At 41.2% G+C, this 13,974-nt stretch overlaps 1 protein-coding gene across 1 annotated transcript; it reads left to right on the plus strand.

Moving 5' to 3' along the window:
• Nucleotides 1–546: 546 nt before the first annotated feature.
• Nucleotides 547–11,882, plus strand: LOC107122826 (plexin-A2-like; the record flags this gene model as incomplete). The annotated part of the gene is made up of 5 exons (XM_015425966.1): nt 547–737; nt 1,885–2,054; nt 6,619–6,831; nt 7,669–7,819; nt 11,787–11,882. Coding segments are annotated over 5 exons (821 nt in total), but the record flags the coding sequence as incomplete, so codon positions are not given.
• Nucleotides 11,883–13,974: the final 2,092 nt, after the last annotated feature.

Below are 13,974 nucleotides of genomic sequence, written 5' to 3' on the forward strand. Positions count from 1 at the left end.
TAATAATAATAAATAAATAAATAAAAATATCTCCTAAGCTTGCTCTACATATTATAGGTGTGGTTGCCAAACAGGCCAAATTGTAGAATATTTTGATTTTAGTTCCGAATGTATGGCCACTAGACTGGACCAATAATGATAAAGATCCATTGAATCCTGGAGGCCAAATGTAGTTGCACATAGTACCACTATTCCCTCATGACATAAAGCACAGAAAACATTAGGTGGACCAGCGCAGTTGACTAGAAACTGTTTAAGACAGACCACCGACTCTGTCCAGTGACTCAATTCCATGGGCAGTGGAACTTTCCTCTGGCAGAAGGATTTTTCTGCTAGCAAGAGAGGCTACACTTTGGAGAAAATCTCAATTCTCCATGGAACAGAGATGCTAGATACAACCCCATGACTTGCTAGTGTATTATATACTTATTACTGTTTGCCTAAGCCAATTAACAATGTGTGCATTGTGGACATGAAGCAAGACAGAGATGTAATCAAGGCTGTTTTCCTTTTGTGCATTACCAGCTTCTTTCTCCTCCTACCCAGATTCCACGTTTCGGTACACAGGCAGTCCAGACAGTCTCCGCTCCAGGGCACCCATGATTACCCCAGATCTAGAAAGTGGGGTGAAAGTTTGGCATTTAGTCAAGAATCATGATCATGGTGACCAGAAGGAGGGTGATCGGGGCAGCAAGATGGTGTCAGAGATCTATCTGACCAGGCTGCTAGCTACAAAGGTAATATCAGAAAATATAATATCTGTAATATCAGAAAATATCTTTAATATCAGAAAATATAAACATGCACTGATAACATGAAGGCTGTAGGGACACCTGAGGAGCTTTGTGCTTTTTGCCAACTAAGTCTTTCCAGAATTTTTTTTAAAATGGGACTGTTGCCCCATTTGGGTTTTTGATGCACTTCTTGTCTTGAGGGTCAAATTAGAGACTCTCCCTTTTATATTTTATTAAGTTCAGGTTGTTTGGCCCAGGACCAGTTCTTTATTTGCTTTCCAACTGTTGGATAGAGGGACCACAATGGGTCATGGTTAAATTTATTGCTGTTCAGCGATCTGCCATAATGCGTGCTTCTGCATGCCATATTGAAAGACATAAAATTAAATGGACAATGAAACAATGGTAATACAGTTGTCTGAGAGAAGTAATCCCAGATTGTAAACAGGTCAGATAAATGTTACCAGTTCCAAACCTACAAGGAACCTACTTAAAACAGACCAAACTGTATAGGATATGTATGTGTGTCTGTGTGTTTATACACTCAGGCGCAGGTGCACACACTGTTTTCCTCTACAGCCTAAACAGCCGTGTGGTTTTCACAGCTCAAAGAGAATTTCAAAAAGAAAAGAAACCAACATTGACTGAAAGAATAAAAATACTGCTCTTGGATCACTTTCCAAATAAAACTATAATATCAGCTGGGGAATATAGAGAGCCAACACAGGGTAGTGGTTAGAATGTCAGTCTAGAGTCTGGGACAATCCAGGTTCAAATTGCCACACGGCTGTGGAAGCTTGCTGGGTGACCTTGGGCCAGTCATACACTCTTAGCCTAGCCTACCTCACAGGGTTGTTGCAAGGACAAATTGAAGGAGAGAATGTTGTGAGCAACTTTGATTCCCCACTGGGGAGGAAAGTGGGGCATAAATGAAATAAACAAATAATTGTAATAATAATCTGTCATTTTCTGAAATACATATAAAGAAGCATAAATTTGTGCTTTAAAAGTATTGTATTTTAAGTAAAAGTAATGGATAAATAATTGTACTCATTCTTAGGGTTAGGCATAGCCTATAATGTTACTGTTCTGTGCCTGACATTGCCTTTCTTTGCAGCCAACTCTCACACTGGTTTCTCTTTCCATAAAGGGTACGCTGCAAAAGTTTGTAGATGACTTGTTTGAAACCTTGTTCAGCACTGTGCACCGAGGCAGCGCTCTCCCACTGGCCATCAAATATATGTTTGATTTCCTCGATGAACAGGCTGATAAGCATGGCATCCACGACACAGATGTGAGGCACACCTGGAAGAGCAACTGGTAAGAGTGGGCAAGGTTTATGGGTGTGGAACCCACGTTAGGGCAAAGGACTGAGACGCAGCAATCAGTATTCAGGGGCTGGTGGTCAGAATGTGGTTTGTGGAGTTCAGACACAGGTCTTAAGTTTGTCATAGAACTAGCCTGACTAAAATGCTTCCAACTTGCTTTCTGAAGGTAAACATGGGGACAATGTTTATGGTTCTCTATATTGGATTGGAAATCACAAGCAACATGTATTATTGTTGTTGTTTGGATATAGCTAGCATATTTGCTGCATTTAGATGCACATCTTGTGTGTGATTTATCAGTGTGCAAACTGAGGCACCTGATGTAGTTTTAACACTGTGGCTCTGCCCCGACCTAGCCCATTTTAAATTGTTTTGACTTTTTTTTTCTATGTGTGAAGTGCCAAAGAAATTACAAACTGCCCCTGGTGGTCATAATTAGTAAATTACAGAATGTGATCTGCTGACTACAGCTGAAATGTTCTTAATAAATCTAAAATTGCATTGATGTGGATTCTTCAGATTATTATGGCAAAGGCATAATTCTTGGCTGAGGAAAGGTAACTCTGGAAACTCAGACTGTGGCCTGTAATCCAAGAGAAGGCATTTTCATAAATCCCTCTTGGTTTTCAACGTTTAACCGAAAACTGTTACAGGTGGAGGGGGGGACAGGAGACACTCTCTGCTCTCCTACTAATACTTCCCCAGTTAGCTCACTGCTGAAGAAGGAAGTAGCCTTATTGTATCCAAACCCCTTTCCATCTAGAAGAAGAAGAAGAGATTGGATTTATACCCTGCCCTTCACTACCCAAAGGTGTCTCAGAGCGGCTTACAAACTCCTTTCCCTCCCCCTCCTCACAACTGCTCTTTTTTCAAGAACAGCTTGCCCAAGGTCATCCAGCCAGGTGCAAGTGGAGGAGTGGGGAATCAAACCCGGTTCTCCCAGATTAGAGTCCGCGCATTTAACCACTACACCAATCTAGGCAGTTCCTTCTTAACAGTAACAGTTCAGTGTTACAGATGCACTGTTACCCTGTTCTCTAATATTTATAGTTTAGTGCCATCTGTTTCCAGCCAGATATGACCCCCATAACACAAATCCATGTACAGGCAGCCTTCTGCAGAATTTTAGTGAAACTTGCTTAAAATGGCTCATATAAGGTTGGAATGCAAGCATGATCAAATTTGTTCTGAAGCAGTTCCACAAATAGCTGCCCAATCATCTGCTACATCACCAGTATCTTGTGATCAGTATAAGGTTACCAATCTCCAGGTGAGGTCTGGAGATCTCGTGGTATTACAATGGATCTCTAGCTGACAGAGATCAGTTCCCCTAGCTGCTTTGGAGAGTGGACTCTTATGGCATTATACCCACGTGAGGTCTTTCCCCTCCCCAAACCCTGCCTTCCCCAGGCTCCACCTCCCCAAATCTTCAGGTGTTTCCTAACTCAGAGCTGGCAACCCTAGATCAGTGCTACCAAAGAGTACCGGAATCTCTCCTGGGGCAGTAGGCTAAATTTTCCTTTGTTGAGCCATGGTTGTGATTGAGGGCATAGCCTGTTCAAAGGCCTAAGCTGATAGTCACCTTAGTTCACCTGATTCTCTAATTGACCCATCCAGCTTAACATCCAGCAAGGCAATGTTGGAAACTGGGCAGTAGCTGAATAAGGAATTAGTATTAGTGTCTGAAACTATGAGTAAATATCTACATCCTTTAAATTTCAGACTGTCTAGTATGCTGCACGCTGTATGGACATTCTAATTATTCTGTGCAGCAGAGGGCTCCGTTCTGTCAGGATTACTTTTACAAATAAAATACTTCAAGGAAAAGTACAAGATGTATGTTGGGTTGGTATGGCAGAATTTGACCTCAAGGGCCCCCCATATGTAAATATTGTTTGAATCAATACATTTCTATTCATTAATCCTGTCTAATTAATTATTCCATAACTTGATAATGTATAGCTTGGGATAGACAACTATTTTGGGCTGAATGCTGTGGGGGAGGGGGGAATGAAGCATCAACCTATGCCCACAAATGGAAGGGGAGGGAGAAGGAGATTGTACTTGGCAGGACACACTAGCAACAAGCCCGAGCCCCAGTGGTGCTCGAGCTCCTCAAGAGTTTAGTTGATTGTATGGAGAACCAGTCCTGAGTGCCGAGCAAAATAGTCTGGTGTGCCACTGATCAACACACATACTGGGGATTGCCTACCCTTGTGATAGCTGACAAAGTGATACACTATAAGTCAACAGAGCCAGATGTGCAATCCATGCTCCTTGAACGGCAAGTGATAGCTGACTAAGTGATACACTATGAGTCAATAGAACCAGATGTACAATCCATGTGCCTTGAACTGAAAATAAGTACCTTGAGGATATAGTCATCCACTCCATTACTGAAATGACAGAATTTGGAAAAGTTTGGATAAGAGGTACTGAAGGAAGTCAACATGAGGATTACCGAAATATCACACATGAATCTGTCATACGCTTATATATATATCAAGAGAGACTGGCAGTGGCTGTCTAGGGTCTCAGGCAGAGGTTTTTCACATCACCTTCCTATGTGATCCTATTAACTGGATATGCCAGGGATCGAACCTGGGACTTTCTGCAGGGCAAGCAGGTAGTCTGAGCCACAGCCCCTCCCCCTCATTGCACCTAAGACTGAACCAAATATTCATTAATTTCATGAACCTTCATTGATATATGTATAATCACTCTCTCAGGCCATGTGACTCTGGAATTAGAATGGGTCAGGCTGTTGCCAGACACATGGCCCGGGGAAGGGTTCACATGGGGTATATAAAGGAAAACCACCTGAGTTTTTGCTTAATTGCATTTGGCATCCTTCCTAAGCTTTTTGCCAGAACTGCCAGCTCCCTGAGGCCCATGGGCTTCTTGTATCTGCATCTAAGACTCTGGAGGGGAAAGAGCCAGAATCTCAAGGGGGCTATCAAAAACATGACTGAAAATGGTCAGGCTTTGCATTGGCAAAACTGAACTTGAATGGGTGCTTTTACCGTTCAGCCTTTGTTGTAAAAGTGAGAGAGCAAGCTGCTACACACACGAGCGCTCAGTCAGTCACTTCCACAGTGTTTCAAAGGACTTCAGTTGGGTAGGAACCCAGCAGCAGTTGAATTCCGTATTTTCAAAACAGTTGCCACTGTTACATCTTTTTCTTTGCTGTTATTTTAGGATTAAAAGTTCCCTGGGTTAGAAAGTTACTACTAAGAATAGAATAAAAATTGATACATGCACCAAACACCTACCCCTAGACTATATCAACAAAAGGAAGATCAGATCTTTACACACACACATATATGTGTGTGTGTTTATATATGTGTGTGTGTGTATATATGTGTGTCTGTGTGTATATATACACACACACACACTTTTTCGATCCCTTGTGTTTGAAAAGCCTCTAATCGTGTCTGCCAAAGCCAGATTCCCTGCTAAGCTTGTGCAGGGCTAAAAACAATTTAGCAAAAGCTTTAGAGAAATGAGTTATTAGGATAAAATGTTGGAATCCAGAATAAATTGACACTTCTTAAAGCTACCAAGTGGCATTGATCAGCAAAGAGATTTTTCCCATGGCTGCCAGACCACAGGGGTTTTCAGCACAGAAAGCTACCCAACTGTTACTGATCTTCACAAGCAGTAGCTAGGAAAAAATCCTGAGAGACAGGGGCTCTCCAGTCTCTATATTCGGTCATCAGCATAGTTTTCCCTTTCAGCTGTGAACATACCAAGCTGCCTTACATGTAACCTGATAATTGTCCATCTAGCCAATTCTGTCTTAAGCAAGGATCTTTTCCAGCCTTCCAACATGAGATCACCTCATTGGAAATGCCAGGGATTAAACCTAGGAAATTCTGTATGCAAAGCATACAGTGTTTGGACAGTGAACTGTGGCCCTTCTCCATGGACTGATTGGTAGCCTCTGATGCTTTTACAGGCAGAGAGTCAACAAAAGAAAAGGGAGATCTTTATAATTTCTTATTTAAATATGTAACGTTCCAAACTGCAAAAGCATGATCATAAGCATACTACAGGTGGCATAGAAAAAATAAGCTCTTCCTCTTGCCCCAATCTTCACAGCTGCAGAAAGAAAAGATGAGTGGGCTTTTTTGCATGTTCCCCTAGCAGTTTGCACAGGGGAGACAGAACTCAGCCTTTCAAAACCTGCCTTGTTCTTTCTTTGCCCCATCAGAGATTTGTTTCCAGTATTGCCACTAGGTGGGGAAGTGGGAAATAGTAATTGAAATCAAATAAAATCGATACGAACACAAGTACACTGGAGGGGGAGGGATTAAACTGCCAGAAAATGGATAAAAGTGGTGTGTAACTTTTAACACTGATAGATGCAGCTCTGAGGTGTGTGAACAATGGAAAAACCATCAGGAGATTTGCCAAAACTTCATATTGCACCTAACTTTAGCTGGAAATTGGTACCAAATATAATCCGGTTCCCTTTCTTCTTCTGCAGCGTGCTCCTCTTCCCTTTGGGATTTGTAACATATGTTTCTGTAATTTTTGCTCCTCTTTTCCTACAGTCTTCCTCTACGCTTCTGGGTGAATGTAATTAAAAACCCCCAGTTTGTCTTTGACATCCACAAAGGAAGTATCACAGATGCCTGTCTTTCAGTCGTGGCTCAAACCTTTATGGATTCATGCTCCACCTCAGAGCACCGCCTTGGCAAGGACTCCCCCTCCAACAAGCTGCTGTATGCCAAGGACATTCCCAGCTATAAGAGCTGGGTAGAGAGGTCAGTGTGGGAATTGGGCAGCACCTGCTGCATCGTGATTTGCTACTCTAAAGCCCCCATGTTTTTCAGTTGGTGTGCCTATAGCTGTTTTACTGTAAACGTGTGAACTAAGCTGAACAGGGCCAGGTAAAGAGCAAGAGCAAAAGGTTTTCAGCTCATCTCCATTCATGCATAAAACCTACTAATGGATCACTTGCAAATTCTAGAAGAGACCCAACATTCTTTCCCATTTGCTTTCTGGTTTTACTTCCTAATATAATTTCTTCTTCCTGTCCTTTCAGTCATATCTAGTACTGTATAAGGGTTGTGGTTTTTTTGTTTTTTTTAAATGCACCTTCAATTCTGGCCCAGGCTTTGGTCCTTTTCAGAAAACCTAAAATATCAATGAGAAAATGCATGCTAATGTATGTGTTACTAGCTAATATATGTGTTACTAGTTTTGTTTGTTTGTTTTAAGATTGGCCATGTAACCTACATGAACAGGATGTTTGTTTCAGTTCTTTTGATGGCCTAGCCTGCCTGCTGAAAAAATCTTGGAGTAGCTTTAAGGCAGGAACAAGTTCCTATGCACCAATCCAGACATAGCTTTTCAGCCAAATTAATGACTTGCAAAGTGCTTGACACCCCACTCCACCCGCGTCACTAAATAACAAAACAGGAGGTAACTTGGTGGACCACAAGTTGTGCAGGGCTGACATAGAGGCACTTTTCAGAAACAGTGGGCACAGTTTACAAACTGAGACAGAATGTAAATGGGACTTACTAAAAAAAAAAAACTTGTTCAGGTTTCTTACCAAGCTATACCATTCTCACATTCCTTTCCACTGAATTGTGCAGGTATTATGCAGATATTGCAAAACTCCCAGCCATCAGTGACCAGGATATGAATGCCTACCTCGCAGAGCAGTCACGTCTGCATGCTGTTGATTTCAACATGCTGAGTGCACTCAATGAAATCTACTCCTATGTCAGCAAATACAGTGAAGAGGTAAGAGATCTTTCCCTCCTTGGAGTGGGGAGAAGTGCTGAAGGAGCCATTTATCTTAAAAGACAACAAATTGAGAGTTTGGCTTCGTTCTAACCTACCTGCCTGATTCCAGCTGTATTGAGAGTTTATTGAGCTCCAGAGGAAGGCACAAGAAACAGTTGACAGATACATATGAACACAAGAAGCTACTTTATACTAAGTAAGATAATTGGTCTAAACAGGTTATACTGTCTACTCTGACTGGCAAATCTCCAGGGTTTCAGGTAGAGGTCTTCCACATCAGCTACTACTTTATTTTTGGAACTGATTCTTAGGGACTGTGGCGCAATGGCAGAGAATCTGCTTGGTGTGCCGATGGTCCCAGGTTTGATCCTCTGGTATCTCCGGTTATAAAAGGATCAGGTGGTAGGTGATGTGAAAAATGACAGCTTGGGACCCTGGAGAGCTGCTTCCAATCTAAGTAGACAATAGTGACCTTGATGAACCAATTGTCTGATTCAGTATAGGACAGCTTCATGTATGTGTGTTCATGTAACTGCTGGTGCTGGGGATGCAACTTGGAATCTTCTGGTTGCCAAGAAGATGCTCTACATCTGAGCCATGACTCCACCCCTTAGAATACAGTGCATGATCATTTGTACCATTATGAAGGTCTTACTCAGCTAAAAGTTATCATGTGGCTTTGCCTTGAAACAGGAACTTTTGTTTTCTCTCATAACAAGCTACTACTTTATTTTTTGAACTGATTCTTAGGGACTGTGGCGCAATGGCAGAGAATCTGCTTGGTGTGCCGATGGTCCCAGGTTTGATCCTCTGGTATCTCCGGTTATAAAAGGATCAGGTGGTAGGTGATGTGAAAAATGACAGCTTGGGACCCTGGAGAGCTGCTTCCAATCTAAGTAGACAATAGTGACCTTGATGAACCAATTGTCTGATTCAGTATAGGACAGCTTCATGTATGTGTGTTCATGTAACTGCTGGTGCTGGGGATGCAACTTGGAATCTTCTGGTTGCCAAGAAGATGCTCTACATCTGAGCCATGACTCCACCCCTTAGAATACAGTGCATGATCATTTGTACCATTACGAAGGTCTTACTCAGCTAAAAGTTATCATGTGGCTTTGCCTTGAAACAGGAACTTTTGTTTTCTCTCATAACTGATATTCTCTTGACATCCATCCAGGAAATATTGACATATGTAGAATGCAAGTTGTGCTTCTTAATACATGATCTTAACAAACATTGTAATAAAAGCATGGCCTTGTGAGACTTAAAATGAGTTTTTTTCCTGTCAGAAACAGTCAATTATTACTGACCTCCACATTTGAGTTAAAATGTTTTTAAAAGATGTATTTCCAAAAGCTCATATAATAAATTCAGGTCTTGATATAAGTGTTCAGGACCATAAAAACATCTTGTTACTGAGTAATAAATGAGTAGGACCATGAGATCTAACCAGTTAAAAATGAAGCAAAGATATGCTTTTGAGGAAGTTCATGCCCATATCTAAAGAACAAATTTAGATGAACCAAAGGGAGTACATGTGTCCGGGGACAGACAGTGTATTATTATTGTTGTTGTTGTTTATTGTTTTATTGTTGTTGTTGTTATCATCATCATCATCATCATCTATTTATTATTCTCCAGCAAGCTCCCTCTCCATGGCATATCAATGCTTTAGAAACTTCTCATTTCCAAAATCATGTATAAAATGCCATTATCAAAAGCCCAAGGGAGGGGGGGGGCTTCCAGTCACAGTCTCACAGTTCCAGCCTATTCAGGGATTGGTCCTTCTCTTCTACTGGGAATTTGATCCAAAGTCAGTCTGACAAATTAAATGAACTCTGATGAAGGGTAGTTTCCCTATCCAGCCAGATTTACAGTTTTTCAAATTTAACGTTGAAAAGCTACCCTGCTGCCAAAGGTTTTACATTTAGCCCCATAGGAAAACTGCCCGATGAGAACCAGTAGGGAATAGTTGATGGCATTTCTTATTTTTTGAATTGTTTGAAGAATGGGGCGACTCTTTAAAGAGGCCCAAAGATCACAAATTCAGTCCATTCAGTCTCAAAGATCACACATTCATTCCCATATGGAAATTGCCCTATAGGGTTTGGGTAGGAGTGAAGAGAATGGGCAGAGATCCAGAGAACCTTCTGTAAGTGCCAGAATCCCTACTGGAAACCTATTATACAAGCACACTTGTGTTATACAAGCACACTTGTGCAATCTTGCCACTTAATAAAGATTCATTTATATATTTATTTCATTTACTTCATATATACCCTGAACCTTCTGGAAGCATAGTTGCCAAGGTCAATAAATTGCAAAAGTCCCCATTTGACTCCTGTGGTACTTCCACTTTCCCCCTCTAGTCTGCATTTTCTAAAGGTACTAGGGGAAAAAGAAAAAGAAACGAAAGAAAACCTTTGTTAGATTGCTCATCAGAGGTCCCATGGAATGAAATGTAATCCAGTGAGCAATCTGAAGGAGGGGATGCCCTAATTTGATTGCAAAATCCAATCCAAATTCACTATTGTCCTTACTTCTAAAGCCCAGCATCATATATTTAAAAGCTAAGTTGTATGAGATTTTTTAAACAAAAACATGTGAAGTTAAAAAAATCCTCTCAGTTTTCTCTGAATAACCTTTTCCTGATTTATATTCACTGTCTTTGCCATTATCTGAAGTTATCAGAAACAGAATCAAATTAGTGATCACCTATTATATAATTAGATTGCAGCACACAGAAAAAGCATCATTCCTTTTGTCCAGAAAACCTGCACTGGTATCTAAATGCTTTTAAAAACTCTTCTGACCTTTGGAACCATCCCCTCCCCTTCCCCTTTCTCCCTGGAAACGAAAACCATGGCAGAACCTAGGCGTGATCTATTTTGCAAAGCGTTGCTGGCAGCATGGGCTCTTCTGATGGATGCATCACTTGAAACCAAGTTTCTACCATCTGTTCAGCCCTTTAATTTGCAATGCAAGAAAAGCCTATTTTGCAATTACAACCATTAAAGGCAAGGTTTTTGTCATTTAATTGCATGTATATATACGTGGTACTGTGCAGCAGCCATTTGCCAATTAGAGATGAGAACCTCATTACTTTCTTGCTAAATGAAACAGGGAATGTAGCATCCAGCATATGACTGTATGCCTTGCCAGTAATGTGCACCAACACGATAACACAGAAATGACTAGGTGCTGCTGAATGCAGTAGCCCTCTACACTTTGCCTTCTTTTCATCCTGTACATTGTTGCAGGGGAAATATACCTAAAGGACTAGATTTATACTGGCTGCCTCTCTATTAGTTTTTACTGCCTCGTAATTAAATTTTACTTATTAAGAGGGTTGGACATTGTTCATTTTCTCAGTCTCTGGAAAATACTTAGTAGGTCTACCACAAATATTTACAAAGCTAGGCTCCAGTGTTAGAGCTTCACTCATGTGAAGTCCATGGAATGAAATCAACATATTTTTTTCCTCACTGTCAGTTTTTGTACACAGAATCAGGACTGTGTGTGCACTCAGGCAGATTATTATATTTTTATCTGTATGCTCATACATTGATATACATGCAGCTGAACAGTTGATCAGACTATGTTACACTTACAGAAGATCACTCAGTGGTCTGTGGCCCAGTAGTAGAGTATGTTTTATATGCTGAAGGTTAAAAAGTTAAAAAGGATCTCAGGGTAGCAAGGATGGGAAAGACCTTTGCCTGGATAGATGCTGCCAACCATAGAAGACAATATTGGGGGAGACTGGACCAATCATCTGATTCAAAATGAATAGCTTTTCATGTTTACAATTGTGATGATACAGTATATACAGATTTCCAGACCTGGAAGAAACAGAGAACACTACAAATCATTATGAAAGACCATTTTGTTGTTTCTGCCTACCCTTATTACTTTCATCCATTTAATCTTCCCTTTTCTAATTTTGTCTGCTTGGTTCCAGATCATCGGGGCTCTGGAACAAGATGAGCAGGCGCGCCGGCAGCGCCTAGCATACAAAGTAGAACAGCTTATTGGTGCCATGTCTATGGAGAGCTGAAGAAAGGAGCTGGAACTCCTGGAGCAAGGAGAAGGAAGTGGTTACCACAAAGACTTCTGGGAATTAAAAGTTAGAACAGGCGAGGAGGCCACTGGCATTATACCTGACATACTGTAACGGCTTCCAAAAAGAAGCAGAAGTTGGCCCAGATACTTAGCTCGAAATCACTCATCAGATTCCAGTTGAAAGAACAGGAGAGAACCAACATCAGTACTGCATTTCTAAAACCACTGGATCCACCAAGATGTTCAGCTCCTCAAGCCATACACCTAGAAAGGTCCATGGGAAGGCTAGATCCCTTCGTGACTGCTGCTTTGCATGAAAGTTGTTTGATGTATATTAGGAGAAAACAAAAACACTATTTAAAGGTTTTTTTTCTTTTTTAAAGAAAAAAAGGAAAGAAAGAAGAAAAATGAAATGGGACAAAACCACAGTGGCCACGTCAAATATCTGTCAAACAAAGATTCTGCTGCACACACTGCCCCTCTGCTCTCATGAGTTGTTTGTGGCTCAGGTGGATGGTTTGCAATGGACGCTCAACCCATTGGGAATGTTTGAAAAACTCAGTTATTCCTCTTCCTGGGAACTTACAAAAAACCCCATGAGCACAAGTTTGCATCAAACCTTTTTAAATAAAGGAAACTGTGCAGTTGGGGAAGAAGTCCAGTCTTCTGTGCCTTCAAGAGGCACTTAGCAGTCATGTACCAGAGTGGAAAAGCCATCCAGTCAGTCAACCCATCTATCCTGAAGTCCTTCTTTGGCTATGTATTTATAGAGTATGGTATTTTTTTAACAATCCTGTTTACCATTGGAGGGGCACTATGATTTTTGAAAGTCCTTCATTCCTCTTCTACTTTGACAAAAACTCCACCCTGCTGCAAAAATTCCTCCCTCTTTCTATGTATGTGTCAACTGTGTCCGTAAGGAATGTCCTGTCCTTTTGACACTGAGGAAGTTGTGAGTGGTTTAAACTGAAACTGGCGCATTGTGGGCTTCTGCAGGTGCAATTTGTGTAAAAAAACAATTGGCTTTCTTAGTTGCTTTGGGGTGCTGGGTTGGTTAGCTTTTTTGTTTTCCCTAGTCGTTATGTGATTTCTTGCAGTAAAAATGTTTACAGCAAGCAATACTTGAACAGAGTAGACCTAGTGAGATGACATATTTATTGCTTTCCCTCTTTGGATTTTCTGATACTTATGTGATCAGGACAAAAGGCATTTGCATTTTTCTCACACCATATGTGTGGTCATGCAAAGGTCAAGCGCAAGACTTCTTTGTCCACTGGGAGGGCGAGGTGCGGAGGAACCTTCTCTCTCATCAAAAGGAAGTAGCACACTCCATGTGCTGGTTAATGACTGTTGTCTTTGTCCATGTGTTTTGTCTTGAGTTAGGTCTCATAGCTGACCCCACCAGCCCATTTCTTAGTAATCAGTGGAAGCCTGATGTCTGTGAGTTATTGTTCCTGTCACAAAAAGACCAAAGCTTTCTTGTCCCTTCCAAGAGTGCCAAGTAGCAGGTGGAACGCTGTACATATTTCTCTCTGTAATAAATATTGATATTTGTGCAGGCTGCAGTTAAGAGGGGTGATTGGGGGCAAGGTGATTAGGCTTAATGGAAAGGAGGATATCGAACACTTGGGTCAGAGCCTGTAACTGGAATCAGAAACAGTTTTAAGAGAGGCAGTAGGGCTCCCTCAGTTGAGGTTGAAGAATGGGCTGGCTGTACCACTGAACTTGCTGCATGATGATCCTGAGTATGTCATAATTTCCCCAAAGTTTGTAACATTTTAGCTATAAAATGCTTCCTAATAGACTCACTGGAAGTCTTAGTATAGGTTACCAGAGCAGCCATACCCAAAGGCTTCAAAAAGTAATTGGGGGAGGGGGTGGACAGAGAGCAGCCACTTTGCAATATTTTGTTGCTATTTCATGGAATGAAGTTTCAGAGTTAAGAGACCTGATCCCACTCCATTGCCCCACAGTTCTAGAATATCTGTATTTGTGCTGCCTTGCCACATCATCAATTTTTCAAGGCAGGATTCACAATTAAGAGGTGGTCAGGAAGTGATGGTTATCACAGATGAATATAAGATATG

This window comes from Gekko japonicus, unplaced genomic scaffold, assembly GCF_001447785.1.
Source record: "Gekko japonicus isolate JY-2015 unplaced genomic scaffold, Gekko_japonicus_V1.1 scaffold3602, whole genome shotgun sequence".
Lineage (NCBI taxonomy): Eukaryota > Metazoa > Chordata > Lepidosauria > Squamata > Gekkonidae > Gekko > Gekko japonicus.